Source organism: Podarcis pityusensis, assembly GCF_964106645.2.
Source record: "Podarcis pityusensis genome assembly, chromosome: 13".
In the NCBI taxonomy this organism is placed as follows: Eukaryota; Metazoa; Chordata; class Lepidosauria; order Squamata; family Lacertidae; genus Podarcis; species Podarcis pityusensis.
The window spans coordinates 9,433,183-9,452,145 of record NC_138038.1 but is presented as its reverse complement, the minus strand read 5'-3'; the positions used below and the strand labels follow the sequence as shown (position 1 = coordinate 9,452,145).

Here is an 18,963-nt window from a genome sequence, read left to right as displayed (position 1 = left end):
TGGTGTATGGGATGCAGCCAAGGCTTCTGCAATATGGATTATTTATACAGTGGTACCTCTAGTTATGGTGCTGGAGGAGACTCTTGAGAGTCCCATGGACTGCAAGAAGATCAAACCTCTCCATTCTGAAGGAAATCAGCCCTGAGTGCTCCCTGGAAGGACAGATCCTGAAGCTGAGGCTCCAAGACTTTGGCCACCGCATGAGAAGAGAAGACTCCCTGGAAAAGACCCTGATGTTGGGAAAGATGGAGGGCACAAGGAGAAGGGGACGACAGGGGACGAGATGGTTGGACAGTGTTCTCGAAGCTACCAGCATGAGTTTGACTAAACTGCGGGAGGCACTAGAAGACAAAAGTGCCTGGCGTGCTCTGGTCCACGGGGTCACAAAGAGTCGGACACGACTAAATGACTAAACAACAACCACCTCTGGTTACGAACTTAATTCGTTCCGGAGGTTTGTTCTTAAGCTGAAACCATTCTTATCCTGAGGCGCGCTTTCACTAATGGGGCCTCCCGCTGCGCATGCGCCTGTGGTGCGCAATTTCTGTTCGCATCTTGGGGCAAAGTTTGCAACCAGGAGCAGCTACTTCCGGGTTAGCAGAGTTCATAACCTGAAGCGTTTGTAACCAGAGCGTTCGTAAACAGAGGTACCACTGTATTGAAATTATCCTCTCTGAACACTTTTAGTATTGGTTATATAAAGATCAGCATGGAAACAGCACCACCTGCAGGAAGGAAGGCAGCAGGTTTGGCTCCTCTGTGACTCAGTTTGTTGCTAGACAAGGGCAGCAATTAAGGCTGGGATTTTGGAAGGCTGAGAGGGAGCATTTGGAATAGGGCCCAGTCTTTCTGTTGAAATCTAAGATGAATGTAAAAGCCTGATCCCTCCACCCCACCCTAGCTAAGAATTCTCAAAACTTATACAAAAATTGTCCAGTAGCACCTTAGAGAGGAAGGACGCGGGTGGCGCTGTGGGTTAAACCACAGAGCCTAGGACTTGCTGATCGGAAGGTCGGCGGTTCAAATCCCCGCAATGGGGTGAGCTCCCGTTGCTCGGTCCCTGCTCCTGCCAACCTAGCAGTTCGAAAGCACACAAAAAAGTGCAAGTAGATAAATAGGTACCGCTCCGGCGGGAAGGTAAACGGCGTTCCATGTGCTGCTCTGGTTCGCCAGAAGCGGCTTAGTCATGCTGGCCACATGCTCCCTCGGCCAATAAAGCGAGATGAGCGCCGCAACCCCAGAGTCATCTGCGACTGGACTTAATGGTCAGGGGTCCCTTTACCTTTACCTTTAGCACCTTAGAGACCAACTAAGTTTGTTCTTGGTATAAGTTTTCATGTGCATGCACTTATACCAAGAACAAACTCTAAGATGCTACTGGACAATTTTCTTATATATTTCAACTGCGTCAGACCAACACAGCTACCTACCTGAATCAATTCTCAAAACTGCTCAAGATGCTTATTCCAAATGGATTTTGAGAGTCCAACATGCAAGATTCAGAGAACTCCTAGAAGCATGCTAAATGGGGGGGGGGCTATTATTATTATTATTATTACCCCACCTTTTCCCCTGACCAGGACTCAAGGTGACTTACAGCTAAAAATAAGGACAGAACAATTTCATTTTAAAAAACCCCAAGCCAGCCACGAAGAATCGTTCAGGTGGCCAAACGCAGCAAGCCACCCCAGTTTGTTTTGTCCATTTGTTGTTTATTTAAAAGGCACAGTGACCTGAACAATTCTATCTTTGATTATTGATTCTAAGATACATGCATTGCACAGTGGTGCTGTCCATTTCAATACACCGTTCAAATTAGGGCTCTGGTTTTACTTTGGTAAGCAGGTATATCATATCCCTGCTATGATATACACAAAAGTAAAAATAAACTAAATATAAACAACTGTCTCTGGTATCTAACAGGTCTTCAGGCCTCCAAGGTCCTGTGTCCAAATGTCCATAGCTGGTATCCTGTGTTGCTTGCAGAACTAGAACCAGAAAGAAAGAAAAAATAAAATAAATATATCTAGGGTGCATTTCAGGGATGGATACTTCCAGAAGCTAAAACAATAACTTTCATAATGGGAATAAATGCAGAGCCCTATGCAGGAAAGAGAGGGAGTTCTTCTTCACCTATTACATAATTAACTTACGGAACCCACTGCCACAAGATGTGACATCACTGGCATAGAGGGCTTCAATACAATATTCAACAAATTCGTGCTAGCTAAATAGAGCCAGGGATTGATGAATCCATCTCCTTCTGTGTCACTTTAGCATGTGGAATAGACCACCAAGGCATGTGGAATAGCATGTGGAATGAACCAGCAAGGTAAATAGAGGTAAAGGTAAATAAAGGGACCCCTGACCATTAGGTCCAGTCGTGGCCGACTCTGGGGTTGCGGAGCTCATCTCGCTTTACTGGCTGAGGGAGCCGGCGTACAGCTCATGTGGCCAGCATGACTAAGCTGCTTCTGGCAAACCAGAGCAGCGCACGGAAACGCCGTTTACCTTCCCGGCGGAGCGGTACCTATTTATCTACTTGCACTTTGATGTGCTTTCGAACTGCTACGTTGGCAGGAGGAGGGACCGAGCAGCGGGAGCTCACCCTGTCGCAGGGATTAGAACCGCCGACCTTCCAATCGGCAAGTCCTAAGCTCTGTGGTTTAACCCACAGCGCCACCCGCGTCCCATAAGGCATACATGCTTAAATATAAAAGAATCTGCTTGCTGTATCTCCTCACAATCAAACCCAAAGACTGAAGTGTCAAGAACTGCTGACATTTCTTTTGACCCAGCAATAGTTTAAATGATTTTAGTACAGCTGGATCATTTCCAGATGAGAAATCCTCATACCTTCTGTGAACGTTTCACTACAAAATGCTCCTATGCAAGTTTCACTTGGGAGCAGAGATGGATAGATTTGTCCACCCCTGTTTCTTTCTGTTTCTAATTTTTCCAGCCTTAAGTGCCATATTTTGCATGTTACTTTCACTGATATGTTCATTTTTAGATGCAGTTTCACAGATTTTTTCCCCCACATGTTATTGTTTGGAGAACTGCATTGCAAAATTTGGAGACGTGCGGATTTCAAAGGCTAGCTGCATTTCAGTTCGTATCGGGTGAACTGGGCTGTGTGTGGTGATTTGAAGCTCTGACTTCGGGACTTCAAAGCACCCAGTCACATTATTGTGGTGCCAGATGACTGACAGGTGGATAGCCTTGCCCAACCTGCAGAGCCAAAAAACGGTTTCCCACCCATGATCTACAATATCACAACTGTTTTACCACTTCTAGAATTCTTTATATAATTTAGGATTGGCACAGAGAGAAAGCAGGGATATTGTGTCTTTAAACAGGCAGAAATTTGACACATTAGCCTTTTTCTCATATGGAAATAATTCTAGAAAAAGCTTCACCAGGTAGCACACTGTCTGTCTGATGTTTTATTACTTGGATGTGGCCACTGATTAGTTGGGGGTGGGGCAGGGCCGGATTTAGGTTTGATGAGGCCCTAGGTTTGCTGATCAGAAGGTCAGTGGTTCGAATCCTTCAACGGGATGAGCTCCTGTTGCTTGGTCCCAGCTCCTGCCCACCTAGCAGTTTGAAAGCACCTCAAAGTGCAAGTGGATAAATAGGTACCGCTCCAGCGGGAAGGTAAATGGAATTTCTGTGTGCTGCTCTGGTTCACCAGAAGTGGCTTAGTCATGCTGGCCACATGACCTGGAAGCTGTCTGCGGACAAACGCCAGCTCCCTCGGCCTATAGAGCGAGATAAGTGCGCAACCCCAGAGTCGTCCGCGACTGGACCTAACGGTCAGGGGACCCTTTACATTTACCTTTAATCTACTGATGGTAATGGGGCCCTTTATATGTCCAGCTGTCCTTTGTCAACAACAAATTGCTGCTGTTTTTTGTGTTGAATATATGCTATATGGTAATTTATGGACCTAATAGGTATCTAAAGCCATTTTACTTGTTTTTTTATCTTATATTTTGAAAATATACATCCAGTTTTTTTCCCTTAAAATTTTTTTTGGGGACCCCCCAAGAGAGTGGGGCCCTAAGCTATAGCTTGTTTAGCTTATACAGTACGTAAATTCGGGACTGGGTGGGCAGGTAGTCCTTCCCCCTACTTGCAAAAGAGGACACAAATTTGCACAAGACACAAAGAACATGAGAATTTCATGCAAGTGTGTGCCCTCTTTTGTAAGTAGAGCCGACAGCCAAATCCACACACCATGGACTGGACCCCCACCTTCAATTACTGTTGCCAATGGCACCCCTGATACCACAGGGTCCAATTTAGAACATACCATAATAACTATTGCTGTACACTTTCAAGGCGCTGTGTTGACTGCTATTGGTGTTTGAGAGGGCATCCGGTGACAGAAATTGGTTACAGGCTTGACTGCTGAGCAGAAAGATGACACAGGGTTCCGATTCTTCCAGTTCAGCTTCTTCAAGAAAATATTGTAGTTGTCCATGTATTCAGATACCCAGGGGTTCCTGTATTGGGGGGAGGGAGGAGAGAGAAAGAGCGAGGGAGAGTCATGGCAGGATAAAATGGAGAATCCGGGATGGGTGGGTGTACCCTCTTAACTTTAGAAGCCATGTGGCTAAGTCAGATAACTTTGTAGCCTTCTGCTCAGTTGCACTGTTGCTCATGGGAATCCCATTGCATGAAGAAAATGGCTCCAGCACCAGTAACTTCTGGAAGTGGGCTATTTAATTTCTGCAGCGCAGCCTTTTGGTGGAGTTTTAAGGCTAAATTGATGGACTAGTTCAGACGGATTCTGGCAACACGGTGCTGAGAACGCCTCTTTCAGAAATACGGAGTAAGCCATGGGTAGGCAACATAGATGTCAATCTTTCCCTTTTTTAAAGGGAAATTCCCTTAAATTCCTCACAAGAAAAGGGAAAGGTTGAGAGCTATGGTAGGCAAACTAAGGCCCGGGGGCCGGATCCGGCCCAATCGCCTTCTAAATATGGCTCACGGACAGTCCAGGAATCAGCATGATTTTACATGAGTAGAATGTGTCCTTTTATTTAAAATGCATCTCTGGGTTATTTGTGGGGCATAGGAATCCGTTCATTTTTTCTTTTTTCAAAATATAATCCAACCCCCCACAAGGTCTGAGGGACAGTGGACCGGCCCCCTGCTGATAAAGTTTGCTGACCCCTGGTGTAAGCCCTTGTGGGTGCAATGATTTGAGCTTGGAAGGACAAACACCCACCATTCATTACGGTTTGAAGAATTTACTGCATTGTAAAGGACAGTGGTACCTTGGTTCTCAAACGTAATCCATTCCGGAAGGCCGTTTGACTTCCGAAACGTTCGAAAACCGAGGCCCAAAGGGCTGGCTGCAAGTTCCATTGAGAAAACTGATAAACATCCAGCAGAATCCGTTCAACTTCTGAGGCGCGTTTGAAAACGGAAGCATTTACTTCCAGGTTTTCGGCAAAACATTTGGCTTCCGAGACGCTCGAAAACTGAGGTACCACTGTACATCTTATAATTGTCCATCTCCTTTGGATATCCTTTTGGACACGCAAAACGCCAACAAAAGATACCTTGCATTGAACGGATCCTGAGACCCGTAATGTAATGTATGTGTGTAAATGTTACTGTTCTGTTGCTTCCCTTAGTCCCCCCCCCCAATAAAGTATTTGCAAAGACTCTTACTCAGTGTAGTAGCCATCGTCAAAGACAAGATTGGAGAAATTCCTATTTGCGCTACAAAATCCACTTCGGAGTCTGGGCCAGGGTACGTAATCTCTTTGGTAAGTACTTGGTTCGGTCCTGGGATAAACTTCTATGAAAAGAGAGAATATTCAGCCACCAAGTGGAGTTGGCACCGTTTGTATGTCTTCTGCTGTCATTGAGAGTACTATACATCATCTTGTATTTCTTTGGGAATATTTACCAAAATATCCTCAGGCGGGTTGTGTGTTTTTAATTTAACTCAACTGACCTGGCTGAAACACAGTAGATCCCACATGTGATTTCTTAATTTCACGAAGTTGCATTTGAGTAGCTCGCTGCGTTTCCAAGAGAAACTGTTGATAGTCGCTCCAATTCTGGCCCTGTTCTGGGCAGACGCAAGGAGACGGTACTTGATCTGGGGAAGGGGCAAGTCCACATTTGTAAGACGGGCACTGCAAAATTAGTTGTTCTTCACTCATGCCCTACTTCACTCATTCGCTACTACAGCAATGACCTGTGCTAAGAGGCTATTGTAGGTTTTGCTGGGTGATGGGGAAAAAACCACAGCTTTCTCTTTAAAAAAAATAAATGCTAGAAAAGAAAGGTTTGCTAACAGTGTTGGGTCCATTAGTTGCAAAAGCTGAGTTGGTAAAGAATGGAAAGAATATCTGCCCTTTGGGTTGGATAATCAAAACACAGTGGTACCTCGGGTTATGTACTAATTCGTTCCGGAGGTCCGTTCTTAACCTGAAACCGTTCTTAACCTGAAGCACCACTTTAGCTAATGGGGCCTCCCACTGCCTCTGCGCCACCGGTGCCCGATTTGTGTTCTCATCCTGAGGCAAAGTTCTTAGCCCGAGGAACTACTTCCAGGTTAGCGGAGTCTGTAACCCGAAGTGTTTGTAACCCGAGGTGTTTGTAACCCAAGGTACCACTGTATAAGATGTAGTCATGACTACCAACTTGGACAGGTTGAAAACAGTATTTTTCGCTCTATAATACGCACTTTTTCCCTCCTAAAAAGTAAGGGGAAATGGTGTGCGTCTTATGGAGCGAATGCAGGCTGCACAGCTATTGCTGAAGCCAGAACAGCAAGAGGGATTGCTGCGCAGCAATCCCTCTTGCTGTTCTGGCTTCAGGGATAGCCGGGCAAAGCCTCTTCAACAACATTTGATTCAGAATATTTTTTTTCTTGTTTTCCTCCTCTGAAAACTAGGTGCGTCTTATGGTCAGGTGCGTCTTATAGAGCAATAAATACGGTAGACAAATTTATGGAGGCTAGAAATGGCGAAATAAATTGTGTTGATTTCCCCCCCCCACACACACTTAACAATTAAAATTAATTTTTTTATTTAAAAAGGTTTTCCTTAAAAATATGAAGTTTTATAGAAATGAAATGAATAGTATAATACATAATGATATAGCCTCCAGTATTACAGGCAGTCGCTGGAGATCATGAATGTGAGAATGCATGCTACAGTGCTCAGGTCATGCTTGCTGGTCTAGATGTGACTTTGGCTGGATCTCGCAGTGATCTCCTTACGTTTTTAAGACTCACGCGGCAAAGAACTGCAGGACTCTTTACCTGGCGGAATACATGCGTCTGCCTGCTGAGCTAGTCTCTCCGCTTCCATCTTCTGTACTGCGCTTTGCTTTGGAAGAAGGTGGCAGACCTGTGGATCTTCTTGGACCTGCTGGAATGGTGGTGGAGCCGCTTGGCTTGTGGTCAGCCTCCGGCCCAGGTCCATAGGATAAGGTGGTCGAACTTCTTGGCAGCCAGCTGCTTCAACGTACTTCACAGGTTCAGGCTCAACAGGTGTATGGAACTCCTTGGCCTTCAGCTGGGCTTCCAGTTTCAGCATCTGCACAAACAATTCACACAAGCTGTGGATCTGGCTGGGAAGATTCATTAGAAACTTCCTGCAAACACAACGCTCAGTGTCCACCATTTCTCTGAAGGAAATAGGCATGCCCTATCTGACTGGGTTGCTCCAGCCATTCTGGGTGGCTTCCAACATAACAAAACATTTAAAAGCTTCCCTGTGGTACCTCGGTTTTGGAACTTAATCCATTCCTGAAGTCCGTTCTTAAACCAAATCCGTTCTTAAACCAAGGCATGCTGTCCCTAATGAGGCCTCCCACGGTTGGTGCCCTTCCACTGTTCAGCTTCCATTCATAGACCGAGGTAAAGTTCGCAAACCGGGACACTACTTCTGTTTTGTGGAGTTCGTAAACCAAATAGTTCGTAAACAGGACTGTTCGTAAACCAAGGTACCACTGGACAGGGCTGCCTTCAGATGTCTTCCAAAGGTTGTGTAGTTACATATCTCCTTAGCCCAGGGGTCACATAACTCCATACCCTCCAACATTTCTCTGATGAAAATAGGGACGTCCTAAGGAGAAGCGGGACATTCTGGGATCAAGTCAGAAAAGACCTTCTCGTGAAAACGGTTGAGAAGAATGTTGCCTACCTGTGAGGCATCCATTGTCGGCACCTGGTAGTGATAGTCATCATAGTGTATGTAGTCCTTTGTGTACAAGGTGTTGTACATATCCTTGTTCACAGGTGGCTGAGCATTGGGGGAGAAGGGGAGGGGGAGAAAGGGATCATTAAAATTCTTATGGTTTCCATCGTCAGGTTGCTCACTAAAGCAGCAGCAGAATGGAGAGAGGTTCTAAGTTCTTCTGTGACGCACAAACTTTCCCCCCTGAACAGTTTGCAAAGAGAGAGAATAGAATTTACTTCTGGGGTCAGTCTGAAAAGGTGTGTGTGTGTGTGTGTGTGTGTGTGTGTGTGTGTGTGTGATGGGCTGTGGGGCATGAAGGCTGCTCCCTACAAGGCCCTTTCCACCTGGCCTAGGGGGCAGGGCCCAGACTCATCAGCCCTACTATGTTAAATACAGTGGTGCCCCGCAAGACGAATGCCTTGCAAGACGGAAAACCCGCTAGAGGAAGACACTCGCGGAACGTTTTTTAATGCGCTTCGCAGGACGAATTTCCCTAAGGGGCTTGCTTCGCAAGACGAAAATGTCTTGCGAGTCTTGAGATTTTTTTTTGCTCCCCCCGCCCTTTTCTAAGCCGCTAAGCCGCTAATAGCCTTTTAGCCGCTAAGCCGCTAAGCCTTTAATAGCCGCTAAACTGCTAATAGCGCTAATCCGCTAAGCCGCTAATAGGGTTGCTTCGCAAGACGAAAAAACTGCTAGACGAAGACACTCGCGGAACGGATTAATTTCGTCTTGCGAGGCACCACTGTATGTATTCTGTAGTTGACCTCCTTTGTAATGTTTTATTTTGAAATCTTTAAGATAATATTTTCGTTTTCTGTTATGTTGCTTTGACTATCTTCAAATTTCCTCAGATTGTTTTATTTATCTTTTATTGATTTAATATGCTGTAAACCACTCTGAGATTTTCCTTAAAAATATAAAGCGGTATAGAAATTTTAAAAATTTAAATTAAATTAAATTATGCTGCACTTTCAGACAGTCAGTGCAATGTGGATACATCTGGAATAGGCATGGCATCAAAACAATTAATTCACAACCATTCTATTCTGAATATACTCTACTGATTGGAAGTTGCAATTTAGGTATATCCATTTTGCTGCAGATTTTTAATTGCAAAAGCATTTCTTAAGAGCCTGCAGGATCAGGCCAATGGCCCATCTAGTCCAGCGTCCTGTTCTCACAGTGGCCAAGCAGATGCCTGCGTTAAATCCACAAGCAGGATCCGAGCACATGAGCACTCCCTAAAGTAGGTTTTAAAAATTTGGCCTGTTTTAGCATCATAGAATCATAGAGTCAGAAAAACGCCACTACCTTCCCAAGACACCGTCTCTCTGGTGGTCACCCTCTGGCTGTAAACCTTCCTCAGTCCAGAGAGACCGGTGATGTTAAGTTGTGGGCGAACATATCAGACGACACAGCGATTCTTCAAACAGCTCTTCTTTATTCTGAGGCCAGAACTGAGCTGAGCTGAAGGGTTCAGCCGGCCTGCTTATATAGAGCTCCAGTACAACGTAACTGTAACAACTTTCTAAAACTATCCAATCACTGAACGTCACTTTCGATCCTTCATTTGCATAACTATCTACAGTATCCCCCTGCTGGCCCAGGGTGAGAACTTCAGTACATAACAGGTGATAAGCGACTGCTCCCTCCTGAGAGGAGCACGCTTGTCTTCTGGCATCTCATTGCAGAAGAAAAAGTCAATCAGTAGCTCTAAAACTACTTTATTTACAGTCTATATAGAGAGACTCCATCAGCATGTCTTCTCTCAGCAGCAGTACAGAACAACCATCACACACAAAAGTGAAAGTAACTTCTCACAGTACTCCATCAGTAATGAGACTTCCTGTCTCATGCTCTCAGACACTGACATGATATAAACAACCATAGTGCTGCTTGCTGAGCAGCTGGTGAGATAAAAATCCTAACAGGGACCCTGAGAATCACACCCTGCAAGGCAGCAATATGCGCCTGTCCCACAAGGAGACCTTCAACCTTGGCCCCACAGTCTAAAAACACCAATTTATGTCTTACCTTGGAAAGGGCAATTCTTTGCATTATGTCCGTCATGTTGCACTGGTTCTCTGGAACAAAGAAAAATGGCAATGGAGACATTAATGGATTTCCACCCCCTGTTGTATGACTTACTACAGTTCAAAATGTGCCTGGTGATGGTTTGCAGAACTTTGCAGGGCTGGTGTTGGAATGTGTGCTTTCTTTAGCCGCTGTTGGATTAGATGAGAGCTCTTGGCAGGGACGTCTTACCCATTGAAGCTAGTGGCGCGGGACGCCAGGGCGCCAAGTTCTGGAGGGCGCCAGGGAAGAGTCAGAGGCTGGACACGGTGCCTCCCGGCATCAGCTCACTGCCCTTGCCCGCCTCTGCCATGCCGCACCAAAGCAGCGCCACGCCCGGAGCCTCCATCTGCTGTGGCCACCGTGGCACAAAGTGGCCAACTGAGCCGGGAGGCATCACGTCCAGTCTCCGCCTATTCCCAGCCAGAGGAGCCACCCTCCAGCAGCTGCCCGCCTCCTCCAGCCCTGCTGGCAGCTCCGTCCTCCCTAAAAAACTCTGGGAAATGGGGGAGGGGGGTACCGGAGGGAGCTTTGCACCACGGCGCCAGATATGCTTAAGACGGCCCTGGCTCTTGGTCAAGTATAAGCTCTCATTTCTATAGAGCGGTGGGGAAAACTTCCCCCTTGCTGCTGAATTTCCCCTGATTAACAGAGAGAAGCCTGCTAAATGGGAAAACGTAATGGAAGAGGGAAGCCTTGCTCCAAGTTAAAACACACAGAGAAACAACCGTAGCGTCCCCATTGGGTTCCTGGAAAATTTGCTCCTGAGGGCTGGGGGACCCTTGGGAATGGTGTATAATATGGTGCAGGCGGAAATGGCCCCTGATTGCCACAAGGAAGCAAAAGAGCCATTACCTCTGAGCTGGGGTCTTGACTGCTGCTGTTCTGGCATTGTGGTGGTATTGCTTGACCGGGCTTTGCTAGGCCAAGAGTTTAAGGCTGGACTCTTCCTGAAGAGGCAGAAGAATGTTCACCCTTTATGAGGTATTGGAGCTCTTGGCACGTTCCAGAGCAATCTGATGCCATGGAAACAAAATGGTCCTGCCTCTTTCCTCCTCCATGGTTCCTCAGGCCAGAAGAGACACCACCCAATGACAAAAGTCAAAAATTCTCCTCCTGATAGTATTTGAAGGAATAGGCGAGATTTAGTTTTGAGACAGTTCGGATTTAAACATGTGTTTGGTATGTTACAAATGGCATGCTACAAAATACAGGTGAAACTCGGAAAATTAGAATATCGTAGAAAAGTTCATTTATTTCAGTAATTCAACTTAAAAGGTAAAACTAATATATGAGATAGACTCATGACATACAAAGCGAGATATGTCAAGCCTACACCAAATTAACAATCTCAGAAAATTAGAATATTAAATGAAATCAGCAAAACAAGGATTGCAAATAGAGCAATATTCGACCTCTGAGAAGTAGAAGCAGGCATATGTACTCAGTACTTGATTTGGGCCCCTTTTGCATCAATTACTGCCTCAATGCGGCGTGGCATGGATGTGATCAGCCTGTGGCACTGCTGAGGTGTTATGGAAGACCAGGATGCTTCAATAGCAGCCTTCAGCTCTTCTGCATTGCTCGGTCTCATGTCTCTCATCTTTCTCTTGGCTTGGCAATGCCCCATAGATTCTCTATGGGGTTCAGGTCAGGCGAGTTTGCTGGCCAATCAAGCACAGTAATCCCATGGGCATTGAACCACGTTTTGGTACTTTTGGCAGTGGGGGCAGGTGCCAAAGTCCTGCTGGAAAATGAAGTCAGCATCCCCATAAAGCTCGTCTGCGGAAGGAAGCAGGAAGTGCTCCAAAATCTCCTGGTAGACGGCTGCGATGACCCTGGACTTAATGAAGCACAGTGGACCAATACCAGCTGATGACCTGGCTCCCCAAATCAACACAGACTGTGGAAACTTCACACTGGACTTCAAGCATCTGGCATTGTGTGCCTCCCCATTCTTCCTCCAGACTCTGGGTCCTTGGTTTCCAAATGAGATGCAAAAGCTGCTCTCATCAGAAAAGAGATTTGGGGAGCCATGTCATCAGCTGGTGTTGGTCCACTGTGCTTCATTAAGTCCAGGGTCTATGAACTTTTCCACGATATTCTAATTTTCCGAGTTTCACCTGTACTTTTGGCATAGCTGAGGGCAGGGCCGGCCCAAGACGTTTTGGCACCTGAGGCAAACCACAAAATGGCGCCCCACCCTCCACCTGGGAAGAAGGGGTGAGTGAAGATCTCTGAGGGCAAAAGGAGACCAGCAGTGCTTCCTATTCCCCAAGAGGTCACTGTAGAGGCAGCACTGGGGATGCCTGCCATGCATTCTTTGGAGGTCAGATCTGCTGCCCCTGTGGATCCTACCACCTGAGGTGATTGCTTCACCTTGCCTCATGGGTGGGCCGGCCCTGGTTGAGGGCTTGCTATGCCTAATAAAAATTTGGGCTTTCCCCCTTGGATATATATATATATATATTTACTGTTAGGAACCCCCAAACAGTTCGAGCTTGTAAAAGAAATAATCCCTTTACAGCTTTATCAGAAGCTCACGTTGGGTGGCATTCAGCTAAGTTTTACTCAGAGTAAACCCATTAAAATTATGAACCAGGTGCATTAATTTCAATGGGTCTCCTCTGAGTAACATTTTTTCTGACTAATGCCTGGAGTGTATTAACTTTATCCTATACAATATATCCCATACAGTGGTACCTCGGGTTACATACGCTTCAGGTTACATACGCTTCAGGTTACACACTCCGCTAACCCAGAAATAGTGCTTCAGGTTAAGAACTTTGCTTCAGGATAAGAACAGAAATCGGGCTCCAACGGCGCGGCGGCAGCAGTAGGCCTCATTAGCTAAAGTGGTGCTTCAGGTTAAGAACAGTTTTAGGTTAAGAACGGACCTCCGGAACGAATTAAGTACTTAACCCAAGGTACCACTGTACTTTCAATCTTTAATTTGTGGAAACTCCATGGTGTTTACTGGGAAGTAAATTTCACTGGTGCCGGCAGAACTTCCTCCCAAGTGAAAATTTAGCACTGCAGAACTTCGATGAATGACACTTTGCAGTGTTATTTACTTAATATTACAGTTCCAGCAACAAAGTAGTATTTTTCTGAAACCTGGGATCCTGCCGGCTGCCTAGGATTGCCCAAAACAACAGGAGAAAGATCTCAGCTCGCATTAAAGGGATTACAATCTACTTCCTTCCTAATCTGGCTAAGGCCCCTGATGGGAAACCCCCCAGGCCTGGGATTTAAGCGTTCGCTCAATTAATTAGGAACCAACCCCTGCCGTAAACCAAAAACACCCTATAAGGAAGCAGGTTCTCTTCCTCTTGACCCCAAGAGTACTACTTAAATTCCCACGTCAACAAAACGAAATTTTCCTCCTTTCTTTGCAGAATTCCTTGAATACCAGTTGTTAAAATGGAAGATGTGATAGGTGTTAGGGCCTCCAACTCATCCAGGCAACCACAGCTAGTTGTTTGGTAGAGTAGCTGCAGGAAGAAGGCCATGTAAGGTGCCATCCAACCAGATTTGTGTAGGATTTATTCCTCAGCCTTTTCTTCTGCTGAAGATGTTCCACAAGGCAGCAGAGGTTGGGGATAAGCATTTTCCTTCTCCTAGATGACTTACCTTCTCAGATTGACAAGTCCCATCTGCCCCTCACTTCCCTCTACAGCACATGCAGAAACCAATACATACAAACATACACATTTCAGATAACATAACAATTTATCAAAAACATATCATCCTCATCCCCCCCTATTTTTCCCTCCCCCCTCCCCAAACCGGAGAGCTCCTCTCTCTGGTTTATCAGCACATGTTAATCTCTCCATTTTATAAAATTGTAAAGATCCTTAATTTATCTATCTATACGTTACCAATGATAAGTTTGTGTATGTTTATTCAAAACCTGCCAAGGAGTCCAATTCAGTTTGTTGTTTCTTCAAGTATATTGTAGAAGGTTCCCATTCTTCTTTAAAGTCACAGTTGTCCTTATCACGCAGTTTGTGTGTCAATTCCGCCAATTCTGCATAGTCCATTAGATTCTCTTGCCACAGTTCTATGGTCGGGATTTCTTCGTTCTTCCATCCTTGTGCAATTAAGACTCTTGCTGCCATTGTCGCATCCATGAAAATGTTCTTCAATTTCCTTGGCAGGTCTCATTCAAATTGGCTTAAGTTACCCATTTCTGTGTAGAGCTGAACATCAAACAAAGTTGGGGGCATACAGCCCATTAGGTACAACAAATACATAAATGCACAAAAGCTGTTGTTGTTTTGTCATCGTTATTATTTTAATAAGCATGACCCGCCCTTCGTGTTAAGGTCCTAGTGTGGGTTGCAACCATCTAAAATACATCAATAAAACAGTTTCCAAAGCTTATAATAGAAGGGAAAACGCAACCACAGAAGTAGGGTTGGTCCACAAAAATGTTCATCGCAGTTGTCATTGGCAAGGGTGAAGAGGTATATCATCATCTGCTAAAAACTGTACAGTGGTACACCTCGGCTTACAGATGCTTCAGGTTACAGACGCTTCAGGTTACAGACTCCACTAACCCAGAAATAGTACCTCGGGTTAAGAACTTTGCTTCAGGATGAGAACAGAAATCGTGTGGCGGCAGCGCAGCAGCAGCGGGAGGCCCCATTAGCTAAAGTGGTACCTCAGGTTAAGAACAGTTTCAGGTTAAGAACGGACCTCCAGAACGAATTAAGTTCTTAACCCGAGGTGCCATTGTATAATGAAGATGAACCTCCTTGGAGAGGGACTTCCACAGCTTAGGAACTGCCTTCTCCTGGGCCACTGCCACGCAGAGCTTCTGAGGATGGCAGAATTCGCAAGAGGGTCCCTTTTGCCCATCTTAGCACCTGATAGGGACTGTTGGCAGGAGGCAGTCTTTCAGACTGCTGCCTTCAGACGGCCCATATCTGCTGATGAAGAGCAAAGGCAATAGCTCAATGTTGAATTAGAAGTACCAAAGCCTGTTTGTTTTTCACCCTTTGCATTTATGGAGTATCAGAACAGTGGAAAGCACAGACAAGTTTGCTGAGCAAACTGGGTAGAATCCTGCCTGCTTATTTCCCCTTATCTTTGTGAGCAAAAGGGCTGGAGGTTGAGTAATAATTATATATTACTCATCTCTCTCAAAATTGTTCCAGGTCCTTCAGTTTTTGACTTATTTTCCCCCCACCCTGTAGATTTGTAAACATCACACACACATACAAACATCTGGAGGTTGAAATAAAGAAGCCCAAACTGAAAATCTGGGAAAGGACCTGGGATATTTTTTGAAGAGCCTTCATCTGTTCCCCACCCTGTGGCTACGGCTCAAGTAACTTTGCCCAGGCATCTCTCTTGTCCTTCCATACTTTTTTAAAAACTGCTTTTACTGCTGCTTCAGTTGCTGTAAAAATGAGGACAAATATATTTGCTTTTTGAGACTGAAGACAACTCGAAGACATTAGAGGTGTTAAAAACCCTTTCCACCACCTTTTTGTAAACAAATTTCCATCCAGAGGATATAATGGCTTGTTATCCTAATGGCTTTTTAAAAATGCTGAAAGCTAAAAAAGAGAGCAAGCAATACGCCGATTCTGAGCAATAAGACCATACAACACACGTAATCTGTGGAGTGATCTCTACTTGTGTTAACAGGGCACCCGGGGAGAAGAATCTGAGAAGAGAAAATCTGTTTAAGTGTTGACAGATTATTTGGGCAGTACGAGGTCAAACCCCGATTACCGTTTAATAACAGAAACTCTTAGGGATGCGCTCAATGTGATGGCTTGTGTCCTTTCCCCCCCCCCCCCACTGGCAAATGTATATGTTGTATTTATGTCTTAGTTTCAAGGGGTTAGCATGAGCATTGCTGAGCTCAGCTGATGGATTCTGTGCACGCTTAACGTTTACTTAGTTAAAGCCTTGCTGGCTTGAGGGCCTTTTCACACCTTTGCCCAGTTTGCAACATAAACCATGGCTGGCCATGAACAAGCAATATGTTGGTGCTAACAAGTAAGAATGCTGAACCACTCCTGTTTTCCTCCTCGCTTTGTCAGGCCGGAAGCAGCAAACCATGGGTTGTGGTCTACCATGTTTAATTGTCTTTTACAACCCCTGGGTGGTGACCCCACTGGGTGCAGTAATCCAGTCAGGGGGAAAGGCAGGCAGACTATGTTTAGGGCACCTTTTCTAGCCCTCCCCCTTTTTGGGGTGAGCAGGTAAAGGTAAAGGGACCCCTGACCATTAGGTCCAGTCGTGGCCGACTCGGGTTGCGGCGCTCATCTCGCTTTATTGGCCGAGGGAGCCGGCGTACAGCTTCCAGGTCATGTGGCTAGCATGACTAAGCCCCTTCTGGCGAACCAGAGCAGCGCACGGAAAACGCCGTTTACCTTCCCGCCGGAGTGGTACCTATTTATCTACTTGCACTTTGACGTGCTTTCGAACTGCTAGGTCGGCAGGAGCAGGGACCGAGCAACGGGAGCTCACCCCGTCATGGGGATTTGAACCGCCCACCTTCTGATCAGCAAGCCCTAGGCTCTGTGGTTTAACCCACAGTGGGGTGAGCAGAGTGGATCCTAAAAAGGGCTGCTCAGTCATGGATACAGCTGCCGAGCTGCTCAACTGCCTCGTTCCTTGAGTCAGAACGACTGAATCTGTATCCACCGCCCATGTGCCGGCTCATGACTAGGGGCTTCCAGATTTCACGACCCTGATCCCATTACCATTTGCTGATCGCCATGGGACTTTGGGGGTTTGGGTTTGGGATGGGTTTTTGGAAGACGCCTGTGCGTGAATTTGTTTTATGTGTGTAGATCAGTGCACACTGACCAGCGCACAGTCTTTGCAGTAAGGCTCTGTTCCGATGGCATGAGTAGTGACGACGACTGGTAGATTCTTATCTGCTGCAGCCTTCATCCGCCTTCACAGACGTTGTAACATACCGCTTGTTATCATCCGCCTGTTCTGCCATTGAGGACTTCTTGGATCATTCTTTGTCTAGCTCCTTCCCTTGGACCTTACCTCCTTGGGTGACCCTGCTGGGAGTGCAAGAGTCCCAATGGCTTGGATCACAAGGGTCATAGGAATGTGCAAGCCCACTCACCACGACAAGGTGATGATCCAGCGAGTCAGCGGTCTACCATGACATAGTAATCAGCACTCATGGTTTGTTGCTCTTCTATTAAACAATGGCGTTAAGCCAAGGTTTGTTCTTTATGGTTTATGGCTTGCTGTGTTGCACTAACAGGGCCGTTACACGATAGCAAGCTCCAGTTTGCCAGTGAAATTACATTCAGCTGGGTGCCACTATCAATCCCAATGAATGTATGTACATGAGACATGTGCCTGCAATGTACACTAAACATATTAGGCCTTGTACTCAGTCACAATACATTTACAGGTGGTATGAACATAACCTCACATTGCATTTTGTTTGTGGGCATATTTTCATACAGGGACGCGGGTGGCGCTGTGGGTTAAACCACAGAGCCTAGGACTTGCCGATCAGAAGGTCGGCAGTTCGAATCCCCATGATGGGGTGAGCTCCCGTTGCTCGGTCCCTGCTCCTGCCAACCTAGCAGTTTGAAAGCACGTCAAAGTGCAAGTAGATAAATAGGTACCACTCTGGCGGGAAGGTAAATGGCGTTTCTGTGCGCTGTTCTGGTTCGCCAGAAGCGGCTTAGTCATGCTGGCCACATGACCCGGAAGCTGTACGTCGGCTCCCTCGGCCAATACAGCGAGATGAGCACCGCAACCCCAGAGTCGGCCACGACTGGACCTAATGGTCAGGGGTCCCTTGACCTTTACCTTTATATTATCATACGCTGCAGTTTTGTGGCCACACGGCTAGAGGATTTTTTAAATCCCCTTTTCATTGTATGTTTTGTCTCCATGCATGATGTTTTACAGTATTTATCATACAAATATACCGGTATGTGTCTGCATGGTCACATATGCAGGATGGCTATTCTTCCACTCAGGTTGTTGTAGTATGTGGTCCCATCCTGTCATTCTGCAGTCTTCTTGGTGGTTTCCGAACAGGTCTTTTAGCAATCATTTATACTGTTTTTATGGTGTTCTTTCCCCCCTGTATATATTTTTGTGAACCGTGTTGTATTGTATGAACTGACAGTATATAACTACTTTTATAAATAAAATAAAAATAACATGCAGTTACCATGTGATTATAAATGTGAGTATGGGAACGGACAAACTAAGGCAGTGTTTCCCAACCTTGGGCCTCCAGCTGTTTTTGAACTACAATTCCCATCATCCCTGACCACTGGTCTTGCTAACTAGGGATGATGGGAGTTGTAGTCCAAAAACAGCTGGAGGCCCAAGGTTGGGAAACACTGAACTAAGGAATATGCTTAAAAAACATAAAAGAGTCCTTGAACAATGGTTGGTTGTGTTCATAGCTCTTCCTTTTATTCATTAAATTTATACCCCATGCTTCCTCCAAAAAGAGCCTATTTCATGTTACTACTGGAACCATTTGCTTTCCTGTGTAGAAAGATCATTCATTCATATAGAGGAGCCACTCTATCATGAAGGCCTGGAAGGGATAGCCAAATAACACACAAGCCACCAACTTGCACACAGCAAACAGAATAATAATATTTCATCAAATTTCAGCAGCAAACACGCTACCAGATAGGCATTAGTTTCAAATGGA

At 45.7% G+C, this 18,963-nt stretch overlaps 1 protein-coding gene and 1 long non-coding RNA gene across 2 annotated transcripts in view; both read right to left on the bottom strand.

Annotated features, from left to right (window-relative positions):
- LOC308460672 overlaps positions 1-18,963 on the bottom strand; it is a 178,749-nt gene that overhangs the window by 125,699 nt on the left and 34,087 nt on the right. The window lies entirely within an intron of this gene.
- On the bottom strand, positions 1,692-11,252 carry LOC308460517 (uncharacterized protein). Its single transcript, XM_080977036.1, has 8 exons — positions 11,142-11,252; positions 10,248-10,297; positions 8,178-8,276; positions 7,292-7,568; positions 5,975-6,121; positions 5,686-5,815; positions 4,316-4,508; positions 1,692-1,988 (listed from the first exon to the last, which is right to left on the bottom strand). The coding sequence occupies exons 1-7, from the start codon at positions 11,176-11,178 to the stop codon at positions 4,340-4,342; spliced, it is 909 nt and encodes a 302-aa protein (XP_080833162.1). The 5' UTR covers positions 11,179-11,252; the 3' UTR covers positions 1,692-1,988; positions 4,316-4,339.

Excerpts from the sequence above, each read along its gene's own strand:
- LOC308460517 (XM_080977036.1), bottom strand. The coding sequence starts at position 11,178 with ATGCCAGAACAGCAGCAGTCAAGACCCCAGCTCAGAG. Across the intron at positions 5,816-5,974 it reads ATCTACTGTGTTTCAGCCAG|AAGTTTATCCCAGGACCGAA; the intron begins GTCAGTTGAGTT and ends CTCTTTTCATAG. Across the intron at positions 4,509-5,685 it reads GACGATGGCTACTACACTGA|GAACCCCTGGGTATCTGAAT; the intron begins GTAAGAGTCTTT and ends CCCCCAATACAG.